The 17,736-nt window shown below is 39.5% G+C and overlaps 1 protein-coding gene across 12 annotated transcripts in view; it reads left to right on the top strand.

Annotated features, from left to right (window-relative positions):
- Window positions 1-258: 258 nt before the first annotated feature.
- The window catches only part of PLOD2 (procollagen-lysine,2-oxoglutarate 5-dioxygenase 2), a 91,548-nt gene continuing 74,070 nt past the window's right edge, over window positions 259-17,736 (top strand). For 4 of the 12 annotated variants that reach the window (XM_516801.8, XM_016942114.4, XM_063807248.1 and 1 more), the window contains exon 1: window positions 259-2,392. In XM_516801.8, coding sequence (XP_516801.5) covers window positions 2,284-2,392 — 109 coding nt within the window. In that variant the 5' untranslated portion in view covers window positions 259-2,283. Of the gene's footprint in view, window positions 2,485-7,954; window positions 10,986-17,736 lie in introns of those variants that run through there. The other 8 variants (XM_063807243.1, XM_016942115.4, XM_063807244.1 and 5 more) reach the window with 6 other exon arrangements.

Here is a 17,736-nt window from a genome sequence, read left to right as displayed (position 1 = left end):
AATGGTGTGAACCCGGGAGGCGGAGGGAGCTTGCAGTGAGGGGATATCGCACCACCGCACTCCAGCCTGGGCAACAGAGCGAGACTGTCTCAAAAAAAAAAAAAAAAAAAAAAAAAAAGACATATCGAGTTTTTGCCAATGGAACATCCAGGTAGAAATGTTCAGCAGATGGCTGGAAATGTAAGAAAGCAGGAAGGATTTGGTGTGAGAATTGGGGCTCTTTCAGACTGTGTTAGAAATGTCTAGGTATTTGAAAATCCCAACACTTGCTTTATACGAGTCTCACAGCACAGGCGTTGTGACTCTTAACAGAGAAGGAAGAATGTCAAAATAACCTGAAATTATTAGTGGACTTTTGGAGTTTAAACACACACACACACCTGTGATGCAGAGAAGCCGGTAAGCATTCATGAGGGGAACGGGGGTTTGGGAGGGCAGGAAGCCAGGTTGTAGCTCTCCAAGTTCTTAAAGATACTGGAGAACCAAGGAAGCAAGAAGTCAAGTTCAAGGAGTTTGGCAATTGCAGGTTTGGCTTTCTGGAGACAGATCTGGCCAAAACACCAGCCATTCCTAGCAGAGTCCTTGGACTCAGAGGACTGATGCTGTTTGCTTTGTGCCTAGTTTTATGAAGCTGTACTTGCCACACATGAAAGGCTGTTATTAAGGAATCCATCTTTTAGCTTTTTTTTCCCCTTCAGACTAAATAAACCTTATTTCATTCTTCTCACAGGTCATAGTTTCCACTTCTTTAATTATTTGTTACTCTTCTCAGAACTTTCTCCAGTTTTCCTCTTCTTTTAAAAAACTGAGACCAAACCTTCAAAACAGAGTAATAACTGGCTTAGCTCTGGGCACAGGAAATGATTCTTTCTAAAATGTCACATCCCAGGCAAGATTTCTTTGCAGGGTTTTCCACCTGTTTTTAATACTATCAAGATAAGATGAAAGCATTAAGTTCATGTTATCTTGATATGTTAATTTTAGACAAAACGTGATCATAATGGAACACATTTTTCCATAATTTTCTGTCTTAATTTCAAAGGCCCAGAGTTATAACGGGTGTTGTCTCGATTCTGTTTTTTTCTAATTTCACGAAAATTTAGGCAGGAGATTCCAGAATGGTAGCAGTTTGTTTCTCTTTCTCCTATAAAATAGCTTATGTCATTAAATGTATGAGGCAAAACTGTCAAGCTTTTTTCTTAATTGTGCTTTTGCTCCCACTCATTCCAACAAGTTAAACCCTTGGCTAGTTAAAATGTGAGAACAGAAAAAAAGGGAATTTTCTTAGACATCAGTCAAAAGTGGAAGCAGTGGGGGCCAAGGCTCAGAGATCTCGACCTCTCCGACCACGTCTTTGGGAGTAATTTTCCATGCGGACTGGAGCACGATCTTGTAAGCACAGCCCCGGCATTACACACGTTGGGCTCCGATTCTGCAGGATTTACAAGCCTCATTACTGGAAAGAGTCTAAGGCTCTCTTGGCACAAGCGGCGGAGCAAGAAATGTTCACTGGACAATAAAACTTTCGGTTTACGGAGTAAAATAAAAGCACGGCCTTCCTTTTACAGGGTGATGAACCTGCCCCTGAATTAATGAGGGGCGATCCATTTCCATGGCTTAAGAGTGTGGCGAGGTCCCAGTCAGCCAAGATTGCCGCAGATTTGCAGTCACTTCAGACTGGGTGGAGTATCCAAGTCCATAGAAGAGCAAATTCTCACCCTTCGAGGCTGCTGTGGAAGCTACCGGGGCTGGGACAGCAGAGAGGAACCCAGACGGGAACACCGCCCTCCCGCCAGACTCCCGGCGGCTCCTCCTCCCTCTCCAAACCCACTCCCAAAGCTAAGTGCAGGCTTCCCCGTTCCAGCCAGAAGCGCTGCGTGAGCGTCCACACGTAGCCGCAGGCAGCTCCTTAAATAGCGTCCGCGCTGAGCAAACAGTCCAGACGTGGGGCCCAGGAGGGCGAGCTGAGGCGACCGCACCGGGTGCGCAGCGGCGGCGGGTCAGCGGGCGGCCAATAGCCAGGGCGCGGCCCGCCCCGTCGCCTCCCCTCGGGGAGCCTATAAGGCCTCCGCAGCGCCCCGGGCGCCTGCTGCTCCGTGCCTCCACCGACGACCTCACTCTGCTGCGTTACGCGCCGCTCCGGCTGCCGGCCGCGCGCCTTGCCCGCCCGCTCCCGCCCGCAATCGGCGGCCCAGGGCGGACCCGGGTCTCTGCGTTCTCGCGAGAAGCGCGGCGCTGCGGGGCCGTGGGCGCCTGAGCCCGCGCGGCCCTCGAGGGCCGAATATGGGGGGATGCACGGTGAAGCCTCAGCTGCTGCTCCTGGCGCTCGTCCTCCACCCCTGGAATCCCTGTCTGGGTGCGGACTCGGAGAAGCCCTCGAGCATCCCCACAGGTGAGCACCCCGCGGTCCGCCGCTGTCCCGCGAGGCTCGGCCGGCGGGGGGGCAGTTCATTCATCCACCAGCCCTTCCGCGGGGCTGGCCAGGTGAGTAGTGGGGGCCTGTCCCTCCTCTCCAGCACCGCCGGGGTCTTCCCCAGAATTGCGGTCGGGCGGCGCTGGTCCCTGGGGAAGTGTAGGGGCACCCGCCCTCGTTGACTTCTTGGAGTTCTCGGTGAACTCAGCGTGCCCGAATTTCCCTGCAGAACAAGTTGGAGTTTCCTTTTGGACTTGCAGGTCATGGGCACCAACACCTTTCCTGCAGCTCTCCTTTCCCCTCCTTTCCGAGAGTTGGCATGGATTTATCCTTGAGGGACGAGGCAGTACTCCTTCTGTGACCTAAACACGGGGCTTAAGTGTACTTTCTAATTGATGGTGACACATTCCTTCCAGCACCCCAGGAAGCAGCCGGTAACACCTCCCTCTTGCCAAAAACAACGCTCGCTCGAAAACCTTAGTTGTTTTCAGTAAGGCTGCCTGGCTACCCAGTACCTCCAGGCGGCAGCTTTCTTCCTTTGGGATCTTAAGGGGAAGCTGTGGACACACAGCTGCTCCCCTTACCTACCCTTTTCTTGAGCCCGGTGCTGTTTCTTGTTTTCAGAAGCTGTGTAAAACAAAACGTTTTATATTTAGCCAGATTAAAGAGAGTTTCACCACGTCTGTCTAAACATGCTTTGCTGCCTTTTGTGGCACATGAAAAATCCTTGGAGTTTTCCACATTTGTGCTCTTTGTGCTCAACTCTCTGAAATTAGATCTTGCATTTAAATGACCTTCTAATGTCCTTTTTGTTTTGTTTTGTTTTTTGTTAAGTCATCTTGGCACCATTTTTTCCCCCAAGTTTATAATAGAGTGCTTTTCTACTTGAACTTTTCTTAAGCCTAAGGACAGAAATTTCTATTTCAGAGTTACATTCAGAAAGTGACATTTGGTTTGCAGTCCAGCTAATCCATGTAGCGATAGTTTTGTCTTCATCTTTAAGTGTTTCAGAAAGCGTCAGCAGGCTGAACTGCCTATCTTTCTACAAAACAGTGCTTGCTTTGTTAGCTTGAGAAACTTCAGCATTCAGATGGATTTCTATCAGTTACAGGATGCTTTTCTTTCTGTTAGGTATATGTGACCATTTAAAAATGGATTTCTGAACCCGTGTGATTCCTCTAAATTTGAACTAAACTTTTGCATAATTTAAAAATATTTCTTCTAACATAATATCTAGAAAGTAGAAAGTAAATACTTTCAGCAAATCTGGAAGTAGAGAAATTTAAAAAGGAAAAACAGAACAAAAAGCCTTCCCCAGAAAAATGTCTTTCTTTGTTGAAACACCCAAGGAAACTTTAACTGGGAAATAAAATAACCTCTAAGGACTTTGTAATATTTAGAGAGGCCTCTTTGGCCTTGGTATATTTTATTCCACTTCATTGCCAACACCCCTAACTTTTAAATAGAGGACATCCCTTTGTATCTGCCTTTATATTTATAGTCAAAATCAAATTCCCTTCTCACTCTGGATTTTAAATTTCATGGAACTGGACAGTAAACTTTTAATGGATTGTGATATCAGAGAAAGAGAATTTTAGGTATGAAAGTTTCCTCAGGAAACGACCACATGAAACCCACTGTTTAAATCTGAGGACTGGTCACTTGGTAAGCAGGCATGGAGAATTCGGTTAGGGTCGAAATGTGGGAAAATACTAATTTGTGATAGGTGAAGCCAGCAGTAGTCAGTTTGATTACAAATTTCGGTGTAGGTAGGTGTTCTCATAGGTTATGTGATAAACTAATAAATGTAGAGGTAAACTGCTTGATAAAGTGGGCAGAATCATGGACTGTGGTCTATTTTATTCTTTACATATTTCAACTGAAAATTACTAAATAGAAGCTTATTCGTTGACATAAATATCAAGATCTTCTATAGGACCCTAAATTGTCTAGCTTAATAGTTCTTTAAGAAGAGTGCTTATCATCTCTAACCCTGTATATTTGTCAACATGTCCCAGCTAACCAAGAAGAAATGGTTTAGATCACAATTTCTTGGCCCTATTGACATTTTGAGCCAGACACTTCTTTGCTTTGAGGGACTATCCTGTGCATTGATGTTTAGCAGTATCCTTAACCACTGTGCACTAGATGCCAGTAGTATAACCTTTCTAATCTGAACACCAAAAAAAAAAAAAAAAAGGCCTAATGTCCCCAGAGGGACAAAATTGCCCAGGGTTAAGAATCACTGGATTAGACTAATCTATTTGTATTTGAGGCAATATGGCATTATAGTGTTACTGGAATGATAACAGCAAATTATTTTTGAAAACAAATATTTATAGTGATTTTCAGTTTACCCACTGTAGTTGGGAATGTGATACACATTCATCAATTTTTGGAGTGTAATTTTTCCTAGCTCTGGTGCTTTGTTGACCAGAGTTGAGAACATAGATTTTTGTTAAATTTTTGAGAGTTCTGTGTGCTGTATTGATTCCTTTTGGTTGCCACTTTATTCTTAGCATGGAAAGACTAAATAAGATTTTGGCTAAAATAATTATTTTCTCTGAAAATAACGTATAGGAATTGTTACCTGAAAATTATATCCTTATGGGAGCTTTCAGAGGCAGAACCTTCTTAATCAGTGCCAGTAAATCAGGTTCATACCCTGATTTATCTTTCCTGCCCTTTCTGCCTTCTAGATGGGATAAGGAGAAGGTGGATGTATTCCTGCCAAGTCTTTGCCGTCATGTCTCCAGACCTGGATCAAATTTGTGTGTGTTTTCTGAGGCACCTTACTATTCTATGATCCAAACTGGGCAGAAACCAAGTTTTGGGCAAAAATAAAGGAAATGGTTTCAAATGTTTCTGTCAAGACCAGTATTTTTCTACCACATTCATTCATTTATAAACTCTCTAATTTACTGTGGTACATTCAAGGAAAAAAGGAAAGGTTTGTCCCTATCTACTGATGCAAACCAGCAATTTATGGGGTGGAGAGGAAAAGAGCAAGGGCCTGGAGAAACCTCTGGAAGAGAGAGGGTCTTGTCCTCTGTACTTTCTGTATTCTGTGCTTCAGCCACACAGAATGACATTATCATCCATAAACAGACTGTGCCTTTTATTTCACATGACAACAGACATATAAAACTACTATAGAGAATGTGAAGACAAGAAATGAAAATTAAATTGAGCTACCCTTTTCTATCCATCACATGGGACAAAGCATCTTAAAATAAACTCTGATTGTACCAAATGTCAGGATGGGAATTGACCGTTGATGGAAGCACAGTGTCTTTGGAGAACAATTTAATAATATCTACTGGAATTGAGAATCTGCATGTCCTGTAATCCTAGATATGTGCATGAATAGCACTCTCAAATTTCTGTTCCTTCCTTTTTAGTCTTTTGAAATCCTGTTTATTGTTTAAGTCTAGCTCCTAGGAAATTCTTCTCCTGGCTATTTTTGTTTGGTTCTTTTTATTTTTAACTTCTTAATGTAGTTGGTTTATACAAATCATATTTACTTTGTACTATAGGTCCTTATGTTTAATAAATTATAAACTCTTTAAAGTGAAGGGCTGAGTTTTATTCATTTTTATGCTCTTCAGTATCTACACTGTTGTTTTGCCACAGACATTCTCAGGTTTTACTTACTGAGTTTCTGGTCTGTTCTGAGAATTATGAAAAGTAGCGTGCAGTCAATGAGGTTGCTAGTTTCTTCTTCCCCCAGAACTTTATCTGAATTCACTGAGCTTCCTTTCTCTGCTTGGGAACCCATACGCTACATGATTTAACAGCTTAGAAGTGAAATATCTGCTGCCTTGTTTCTGAACCGTGTTTGGCAACCCTTCTCCACAGGTTGTATTTCCCGCTTTACCTGCTTTACTCAATACAAAGTGGCGCCTTCACTATTACTTTCAGGTAGTTGGGTGCCATAATTTTTTTTATTGGTGGTGACATGGAGATTTGGGATGGTTACATACCTTGCACAAGCTCACATAGCTGGAAAGCAGTAGAAGAGGGGCCTGTGCCCCTTCTTCAGGCTGTGCTTGTCTTTCCTGACCTCATAATTGTTCTCTTGGACTTTTGGGACCTATGAGAAAGAAACAGAAACTGGCCATCAGTGACTTAGAGAAACAAAAGGAAAGCTTTGCTAAAAGGGAAAAGACATAATTTGCAGGTTATGTAAAAGGAGGAGAAAGGAGTAGGCACAGGCTGAAGGAAAACTGGGCCCTAGGCCAGAGTGGTAAATTATGGCCCATAGGCCAAATCTAGCAGACCCCAAACAGCTACCTGTGTTTGTGTGGTCTGTGAACTAACAGAGATGTTTACATTTTTAAATGGTTGAAAAATATCAAAAGGAGAATAATATATTATGAAACATGAAAATTATATGAAATTAAAGTTTTATTGGCTCTCAGCCACATTCATTCATTTACTTATTGTCTGGCTGCTTTGGTGCTACAAGGCAGAGCTGAGTAGTAGTTACAGAGACTATGAGGCCTGCAAAGTCTGAAATATTTACTAGCTGGTCCTGTACAGAAAAACTTTGCCGAACCTTGCCTTAGGAGATGACATTCCCACTTAAGTTGTGGCTCATGCCGATCTGCTGCTCTGTGGGAAGGAGCTGGCTTCTGGACAGTAGCAGCTGGCTCTGGGCATTTCAGAGACCTGTTTTTCATTTTAGAATTTGCCGGTGATTCCTGTGGTGTTTTGCGTTCAAACATAGAGTTTCTCTGTTACATCTTTTTAAACACAGCACTTGAAGCTATCAAGACATGTTCTTTGGTGTAAGTAGTGTTCTCATGATCAAAAATGAATAAAAACACTGATGGCTAGTTGGAAAGGAGATGCATATTTCTTCTTCAGAGCTTGAGTATATTCTAGAAATTTGTTCTAAAAACCTGGTTATGAATTTGTGGCTGAGCTCCTGGGAGGAAATAATTAGCACGTTTATCAATGAGTATTTTTCTTTAATCATTGCTATAAATTAGGCTAAACTGAGAATCTGGTGGCTTTTAAAATGACATATTCTTTTTAATTTACATCTTACTCATTTGCATTTGCTGTAGAATGCTTGCCTCCCCAAACTGAACTGAACAGAACTAATTTTCTTTCTTTTTTCTTTTTTTTTTTTTTTTTGAGACGGAGTCTCGTTCTGTCGCCCAGGCTGGAGTGCAGTGGTGTGATCTCGGCTCACTGCAACCTCTGCCTCCCGGGTTCAAGCAATTGTCTGCCTCAGCCTCCTGAGAAGCTGGGATTACAGGCGCCCGCCACCATGCCTGGCTAATTTTTGTATTTTTTTTTTAGTAGAGATGGGGTTTCACCATCTTGGCTAGGCTGGTCTTGAACTCCTGACCTCGTGATCCAACCCCCTCGGCTTCCCAAACTGCTGGGATTACAGGTGTGAGCCACCGTGTCTGGCCAATGAAACTAATTTTCAAAGCTATTGAGATTGCAGTTAAAAATAGTTATCTAGAATAGTAGAATTATAGAGACTGTGTTATTTTATTTATTTATTTATTTATTTATTTATTTATAGACAGGGTCTCACTCTGTAGGTCAGGCTAGAATGCAGTGATGCTATCATAGCTCACTACAGCCTGAAACTGCTGGGCTCAGATGATCCTGCTTATCACCTCAGCCTCCCAAGTAGCTGGGACTGCAACTCTGTTGTTGTTATCTTTATTCTGCTTACCACCTTAAAGCCTACATGTTGCAACCCATATTTGGTAATTACACTACTAAAGATGGTGCAGCAGTACAGAATTGATTACTGCCCGACTGTGTCACAAAGATACCTCTTCAAATAATACTGTTTATAATTTAAAAATGTAGTATCTTCAAATAAGTTTTTGTTTTCAGAGTAACTTTACAAGCAATTCAAAGAGCAAAGATACATTGTTTTTATGCACAAAAGGAAGATTTTCATTACAGATTTTCTTTTGTGTATTAAAAGAGGGAAGTGTACTTTTGTTAATTTTAATTTGGTTTTCTTCAAAACAATACAATCAGGTTTATGCATTTACATACTTAGTTACTGATTGACTCATGCATTTTTTTTCAGGCCTTGATTGTTTTAGTAGCACATTGTGGCAGATTTAGGAAAATAAAAATCATTTTAAAATTTCTATTAAAATATGGATATACTCCCCCCTTCTTGAATTTATTTCTTAAAGGAGATGTGATTAAGTGAGAAAATGCTTAATTTGTTAGTGTGGAAATATGCTTCATGTTTACAATTTCTTTTCCGCTATAAGAAATTAGGTTTAAAGTTTAGTTTGTATAGGTTTGTAATTAAATTTTAACCAGGAAAAAAATCTATAAATAGCAACTGGATAACCTTTGCTCTTCATTTCAAGAGCAATTAACACTAACTTTTTTTTTTTTTTGCTGTTCTTTTTTATTATTAGTCTTCTCACAAGGGAGTATCAGTTTCTGTGCAAGTTCATGAGTGATGGGGATACTCCCCAGGCATTATCAATACAGAAGTGACAAGGTATACTACGTTGGAGTGTCCTTTCCTTTTTTGGCTGAAGAACTACTGTATTTATAATAAAAATCTACACCAGAAGTTTAAAGAAAAAACCATATTTCAAGTTTGAATACAATAAAGAACATGATTATTACTGTAAATATACTCAATAGACTTTTAATACAAATAAAAGTCTTGGTGAACATATGGCTAAAATGAGGGGCTACTTGAGGCAGGGAAGTGGTCAGGAAAAGTGTTTCATATAAACATTGGTGAATTTTCAAAAATGGGCCAGAGTTGAAATTAAATATCATTTGTTACACTGATAGTTTATTGATTTTAATATTGCTTTTATTATCTTGTGTGCATAAGACATCCTGGTGCATTAACTAATCATCTGCTCATTTAATTTGGGGTTATATTCTCAAATTTTTACAAAGAACTTTCTCATTTGCTTTCTAGTTACTGCTAACCTATTTTAGGGTTCCTTCCAAACGGTAGGTGAGAGATAGGACTTTCCTCTGATTTAAATGCTGTTTTTCTTTTCTTTTTTTTTTTTTTGTGCTGTGGACAGGTAAAAATTCTTTATGGGACAAAGGAATTTTCAAGTACACATAATTTTTATTGTTCTTGACAGTACTCCTGGTCAGTCTCGGACACTCAAGTGCAGTAAGGAGATATTGAATATGCATCATGCTCCACAGCTTGACCCTCCCACAGGCACAGCAACAAGTGAAATAGATATGTGGATTTTGGCAACCTTGGCTTTCTGATGCTAGGGCATCGATCTGGCCTGGGAGAAGAAAAGCTCCAGAAGCTATACTTTATTCCAGAGCCCCAGCACACAGTGTCTCACAGGCAAGGCTGCTCTGTCATTGACTATTCTGTTTTAAATGGTTTGAAGCCACAACTTTTGTGGGCTTTCAGGTGCGAAATACTTAACAGATGCTGCACACAGGGCTAAGAAGGGGGCCAGTAACATTTAGGTCTTTTAAAATGCATTCTCTAACAGGTTCTTTAAACATTTAAATCTTTCCTTCCTGTTTCTAGCAATGTACTAAACACCAACAGCTATCTCATCTTTAAAAATTCTGCAAATACAGAATTTAAATTATTTCTTTTTGAAAAAAGGAACCAGCTAACAGTTTGCTGGTAGACTAAAATGATCTCCATAATGTGATCACCTGGGGAAGTCTTAGAGCGCTGTTGTTATGAAGAGGGCGGATGGGTTCTTTGATGGGATTTTCCAGTCTTGTCCAAGCCAGCTCTGAGGCACCTTGTCTTCAGAGGCCTCTTCTCCTGCTCTGGCTATGCTGGTTCTTTCCTGGCCTCCAGCTGGCACCACAGTGGTGACCAGAATGCCCTGCTGGTCCAGGGCCTCTGGAATTCCTGCCGGCCACGTCTAGAGAAGGACAATCCTCCTTTTCTTCTTAGTTTAGTTTAGACAAGGTTGGAATTTTTTAAACAGTGACTTTACTAAGTAACCAAGGGCAAAACAAAACAAAACCTCACACTGGAAAATCACCGAAGCAAAGAAATGAACAGACTTACAAAGCAGAGATTCAGAGTTCTTACTCTTCTCTGACTTTGGTATAGTTCTGTATTGAAATTCTAAGATTCTTGCAGGGAAAATAATGTATATATAAAACTGAGCAAATCAAAGAAGCACTTATGGGTAAGCAACCTGGATACCTGCACACCCAGCACATTTTGAGGGTTCATGAATTCTGTGTCCTTGTCCAGCGTTTCTTTCTCCCCTCTTCACTCTCATTCCTCACTTCTTCCTACCACTTTCTTTTACACAGACGACTCTTCTCCATGATTGGAGTCCATGAGATCCATGGGTAGACAAGTGGTAATAGATGGTCTAGGTATATTTGTCATTTCTTAGGGACATATTACATTACATATTAGCATAACTGTAGCCATTGGACACTTAATTTTCTTCACTAGATAGAATTTTTTTTTTTTTGAGATGGAGTCTTGCTCTGTCGTCCAGACTGGAGTGGAGTGGTGCGATCTCGGCTCACTGCAACCTCTGCCTGCTGGGTTCAAGCGATGCTCCTGCCTCAGCCTCCTGAGTAGCTGGCATTACAGGTGCGTGCCACCACGGCCAGGTAATTTTTGTATATTTAGTAGAAACGGGTTTCACCATATTGGTCAGGCTGGTCTTGAACTCCTGACCTCAGATGATCCACCTGCCTCAGCCTCCTAAAGTGCTGGGATTACAGGCATGAGCCACTGCACCCGGCCAATAGGTAAAAAATTTTTATGCTGTTGCCCATGACTATTTTTATATTGCTTTAATTCTTGATTTTAGTAGCAGTTTGTGTATGCTTTTATAAACCTATATAATTTAGTAAATCTACATTAGTTTATTTAGCTAAGCTTTACAAATTCCCTCATAATACAACTTTTTTAGAGGTAACTAACAGCATTGTAAATTTTTAGATGCAGATGTATGCCAACAGTAATTCCCATTGTGTAATACTGTGAAATTTTGGTAATTAATATTTTAAAAAATAATTGGAGTATTTATTGACTGGCTAGTCTCTGTTCTGTTGCTTTGTGTGAAGGAAAAACAGAAAAAACAAACCAGAATGAACAAACAAAAACCACACAAGGCTCAGTTCCTGTTCTGTATTGAAATTCTAAGATTCTTACAGGGAAAATAATGTATGTATAAAACGGAGCAAATCAGAGAAGCACTTATGGGTAAGCAACCTGGGCTGCAGGGAAGAACACACACATCTGGCATCAGGAAACCTACATCTAAGTTCTCATCCTTCCACTCACCAACCTTGAGCCGATTCTTGAGCCTCGTCAGATTTTACTTGTAATTTGTGATCCTTACAGTGCTGTGATTTTATGTCTCTTGACTTTTTTTTTTTTTTCAAACGGAGTTTCGTTCTTCTTGTCCTGGCTGGAGTGCAATGGCGCGATCTTGGCTCACTGCAACCTCCGACTCTCGGGTTCAAGTGATTCTTCTGCCTCAGCCTCCTCAGTTGCTGGGATTAGAGGCATGCGCTACTATGCCCTGCTAATTTTGTATTTTTAGAAGAGACCGGGTTTCTCCATTTTTGTCAGGCTGGTCTTGAACTCCCAACCTCAGGTGATCCGCCCACCTCAGCCTCTTGAAGTGCTGGGATTACAGGCGTGAGCCACCGTGCTTGGCCAATGTCTCTTGACTTTTAAGTGTCAGAATGGTGGTAGAGACAGAGTGCTGCAGGAATCAGAAAAGAGGTCTCAAGAAAACTTACTATTATTTGTTAGGCCAAAGAAGGCCAAGATATAAGGTTGTTTTGTGTTTTAAATTCTACTTTTTCTACTAGTTGTTGTATCAAGATCTGGACTTGGCCAGGACTTGGTGTTGCTTTTTTCTCTTAATTAGCTTTTGATTTAGATGCAGGACAGTAGGCCAAGAATAACTAGAATTAAATTTACATTTAAAAAGGTTCCAAGTGTTTTTATATGAGAAGAGAAAACAAGTCTGGTGTTTTTATGAAGCTATTTTCTGTTTTCACAGAGGAACCGTATCCTCTTCAGTACATTTAAATATTGTATGCTGTTAAAAAAATAAACTTATATTCATCTGTTTCAGTCCTGACCTTTAAGTCAAATAAATTAATAACAATTATGCTGGTAACTTTTTTTTTTAACTTTTATTTAGGGTTCAGGGGTACATGTGAAGGTTTGTTACACAGGTGAACTCATGTAATGGGAGTTTGTTGTACAGACTATTTCATCACCCAGGTATTAAGCCCAGTACTCAGTAGTTATCTTCTTTGCTCCTCTGTCTCCTCTCACTGTCACCCTTAAGTTGAGCCCAGTATCTGTTGTTCCTTTCTTTGTGTTCATGAGTTCTCATCATTTAGCTTCCACATATAAGTGAGAATATTCGGTATTTGGATTTCTGTTCTTGTGTTAGTTTGCTAAGGATAATAGCCTCCAGCTCCATCCATATTCTCGCAAAAAACATGATCTCATTTTTTTTTAATGGCTACATAGAAGTTAAAGCGAAGTTTTATGATATGTGCTACTTAAAAATTGGGGACCCTTTTCTAACTTGTTACACAAATAGTCATCAGAATACCTAGATTCAACTTTTGGATTCATTAATTATCTTTAAAATATGATTGCATTTAGTGAACTGAAAACATGGCAAATAAAAACGAAATCAGTTTGTGGGAGCAAAGTATTTATGTGCATACGTATATGTGTATATGTGTATGTACACATTTGTGTTTACTAGCCGTGGAGGTTATTGTTGAGCCTTAAGAAAGGAATAGAAAGTATGAATACATTTTAATCTGGACTTCTTTGATATCTTGCTAGGTCATTGTCACAGCAGCATTTGTTCTACATGTGTTTGCATCTTTAGAATGGAGCATATCTAGTGAGTGGTACACTCTGAGACTTAATCCTTGGAGAAGATGGTGGTGTGCAGTGCTTTTTTTTCTGGCTATTTTTCCTACTGTTTCCAGGTGGATTTTATGTAAATTGAAGGAAGCAGTTCAAGCAGAACAATTGGAAGGGAAAGAGGGTGACTTAATTTTAAAAACATATATAGTTACTTATACAGTTGTTTTTTAAATGTAAGATTAGCAAATATTAACAGAAGTATTTAGCCTGGGTGTTGGTTTTGGAAATTAACTGTTATTTATTGAATAAGCAAATAAATACCAGTAGCTGAGTCTTTTGTACAGTATATTAGGTTGAAGAAAAATTTGGTTTATTAAAATGATAAACTAACTTTTGTCTTATTAATATCACTTGATATTTTATGTTCCTCAAGCATAAACATGTTTTTTTAAAAAATGAAGTATTACATTTTAAACAGCAAGTAAATATCCTAAAAAACCGGGCTCCTTCTCACTGAATGGCTGTGTTACACCAGTACTGTCAGCTCCCTGGGTTATGGCAGAGTGGATAAGTGAGATTTTTTTTCATGTTGAGATAAAAGATAAACTAAGAAGTCTACTTTTGAACCATAGACACAAACTTAAAAAATAACTATAATTGATAATTATATCTGATTTTCTATAACCAGATTTAAATTCTTTATTGATGCAAGGCATGAATTTTTCTTAATAATTCTCAGAATATCCCACACTTAAATTAGCTTAAAAGCATATTTAGTTTGTAGAAACTTCTTTTAAAAAAGAGTCCTATTCAGTTTGAAGAGGTGATGGGAGTGAGAGGGTAAGTGAAATAGAGGAAGGGAAGTTGCTTTTAAGTGTGGTACAAAATTACAAAATATGTGACTTGAATGAGTTCACAATTAATTCAGAAAAATCTGAACTAGAAGCCACTGCTGAGTGCTGGCAAGGGAAATTATGCTTATGTAAAATGTGACACTGAATTCTTCCCTGAACAGAAATTTCGTTTGGGTAGTTTCATCCTTGGGATTTATTTATGTGGATTATGCTTATTGCGGTTGTAGCATTTCATATTAACCGTAACAAATGGAATATCCCAGCCATTCTTTGCATGCTATGACTTTCAGCCTATGGTCCAGTGTGCATGGACCCTCTTGCAACATATACACTGAGACAGTGTATAGTGCTGAATTTGTTTTTTATTTGGTTTCAGGAAGTCAGCTGGTTACTTCAGTAATCAGCAGAGATTCAGAAATATAGATGTTGTAATATTATGATGCAACCATGGATGTGTTTCATATCACTTATTTCTGATAAATTGAGGTACAAGTCTGTTGTGCTTTGAATTATTGGAGAGTTGTGTTATTTCCTCTTTTATTATGATTAAGTGTATTACAGAGAATTTGAGGATGATGTTTTTAAAATACTAGGGTAAATGCAGAAACAGTACAGAGGAGTGTTTGCTTTCTTGATATAGCCAGAGGGCGCTCACTATACAAGGAGACTAGAGACCTCTAACTTTGAACTTCAAAACTTTGAAGTCATTTTTTTCTCATTCCTCTGATTTATTCTTGGTATTTAGGTATAGTGCTTTGCTCATTATTTTGTCTCTGTCTTTTTTTGTTTGTTTCATCTGTAGTGAAAAGTGTGTGTGTGTGTGTGTGTGCGTGCGTGCCTGCCTGCCTGCCTATATAAATAATTAGATATCTATTAGATATTTGAAACGGGTAAAGATTATTTTTAACATGATCTTAATATTGTTATTGCATTCAACAGTGATTCCTTAATGTTATTTAATACCTATCCAAATTCACCTTTGCCTCTTTTTCTCAAATATGTCTTTTTATAGTTGGTTTGTTTGATCCGGATCCATAAATTTATCTTCCTAAACACCTTCCAAGCTGTCACTTACCTTAGTCTACACTGCAGGACTCTGGTAGCTTCGGGGTCAAATCTAGCCTAAATATTGTTTTTCAAAAGTCTCAAATTAAGTTCTATGTTTCAGGAAATTTTACTTAAAAATCAGAATCTTTCTTGTTTTGGAGGAGAAAAAAGGAAAAGAAGGCCTGGAAACCCTGGGTTTTCCTTCCCGTATGGCAACAACAGCTGGCTGACTCTGAGAAGTCCTCTCCTTGGATGGGGTGCTTGTGCACTCCAGTCACCATAGCAGGTGCCTGGCCTCTTCACTGATGTGTTTGCAGCCCCCTCTCTGTATACATCACTGAATTAGATAATTATCATTGTTTCTGAAATTATTTTTCTTGTCTCATCTTTCTTAAGTCCAGTGACTCTTCGCATGCTATGACTTTCAGCCTATGGTCCAGTGGTTTTGTCCCCCCTGGAATATTTGGTAACGTCTAGAGACATTTTGTTTTGAGCAGTGGGTGCTACTTGCATCCTGTCGGTTGAGTCCAGGGACCCTGCTAAAGTGTCCTGCATTACACAGCATGACCCCATCACTCTCTCCCAGCCCCACCCCAAGAAAGAATTATCTGGCCCCAAATGTCAATAGTGCTGAAGTTGGGAAACTCTGCTACAGTCTGATGGCACACTTCTAATTTCACTGCCCCGCTTCTAGTGTCTTCTCTATTTCCAAATGTATTTATTATCATTTCCCAATTTGCACTCTGTTCATACTGGATTCCTCACTATCCAGTCAAGAGACCATGCTTTTACACATCTTTTGGAGGAGGGGGGATTATATTTCCAGGTTCCTTGACTGTGAAAATACTGTCTGTCATTTTTAAGGCCTGAACATAGATATATTAAGTCTTATATTCTAGTGATTTTTTTGTAGATTTTTATTGTTCCTTCAATGTTGAACTCCTACAGTATTCTCTGCAAATATATAATCTGTGATTTAAATTAGTATTTAGTATGTTATTCTCAGTCTTTTCATATGAACTAACTTTACATTCTTAGTTGGATTTTAACCTGCAAGAGGATAGAGATCGTATCTCTTGAATTGCTGTGCCTTAGAACTCCCAACCTCGGAAGCTTCTCTGCCTATAGGCCTTACAGAGGGATAGTCCATTAACCCATGGCTTGCCCTAGTCAGAACTAACAAGATAAGCAGGAACCCTATGTTGGTCAGGGTTCTATTCAAACGAAGAACCCATTTTAGATATCTTGAGCAAAAACAGATTTAACAAAAGTATTTACAAGCTTATACAATTACTGGAAAGCCTGGAAGAATGGGCTTTAGCAAAGCTTTCAGCAGTGACTTCTAGAATAGCAGAAATAGCTGACCAAACTAGGAGGCTACTACCTTTGTCCCAACGGGGAATCAGGAGCCCACCATTGGAAGTATTGAATTCAGAAATAGGCTTCCATAAATGTAACCCAGGCATGGAAAAGCCGTCTCTGTTGATTCCTTATGCCCATGAGGCAGTGACTATACCAACAATGCAGAATTCAGCCACAGCCTTTGCTGCTGTCGATATGTCTGTCTGTCTCTCTGCCTCTCTCTCTCTTTCTCTCCCTCTCCGTCCACCTGCCCTCCCCAGTTCCCACAAAGTGTGAGATTGACCCTAGAACACTGGTGTAGGGTAAACCGTATCCTTCTGACCATGCTTACCAATGGAAACGGCCAAAAGTGATAGGGATAGGACCATCTGTTTTTCAAATCTCACAGGAATACATCTTAGAGGAGGGGTATAATTTACATCCAAATGTTTAGCTCCAAAGAACTTGGAGAAATGCACCTTTAATATTTGATTTTCTCATGACTTTCTTCAGTAATTGTTCTTCTTGAAGCTTGGCAAAGCATTAAATTATTTTAAATTTTTATGGATGTTTTTGACAATAGGGACCCAAGTAAGGGCTTAGCATTACATGAAATACATGCTTTTTAACGTGGAGCTCTATTATAAAGTTCTAAGCATGTTGAATACTTTGTCAGCTTTTAAGAAGAGCAATTTCTAATAAAGTCATGGGAAAAAAAGAAACTTATGAAATAGAGGCAACTAAGTAATAGAAATTTATGTCCCCTCACCATCCTTATTGTTTTAAGGCCAGTGGATTGTAACTTTTATGGAAGAGACAGCATGGTACAACTTAATCCTAATTACAATTTTATGATATTTGTTTGACTTATTCATTCATTTCTTATTTACTAGTGCTCTTATTTTATACAGCACCCTATAACTTTCAGTAAATTCTTAGCTGACTAGTGTCACTTTTCTGAGATAAAACCAGTGGGGCTTACTCACAGCTTCTGGATTTTGAGAATGTCAGTAATAAAATTCTGGCTCATTAAGGAAGGAAGGATTTAATTTGACTCAGCCTTTTAAAAATTCATGATAACAAAAGTACAAAAGAAAACTTTGTGGACTACCATAACTGTACTTTCTAATTGTAAATTTATGTTTCACAATTTTTATTTGAAAGTTTGGTTTTTATGTAATTGTTTTTTACTTTTGTAGTATCTTTGCTCGTAACAGTAACTATAGTTAAGCTTATGGCTGAAA

Source organism: Pan troglodytes, chromosome 2 (genome assembly GCF_028858775.2).
Source record: "Pan troglodytes isolate AG18354 chromosome 2, NHGRI_mPanTro3-v2.0_pri, whole genome shotgun sequence".
In the NCBI taxonomy this organism is placed as follows: Eukaryota; Metazoa; Chordata; class Mammalia; order Primates; family Hominidae; genus Pan; species Pan troglodytes.
This window is presented reverse-complemented; position numbering and strand designations above follow the sequence as displayed.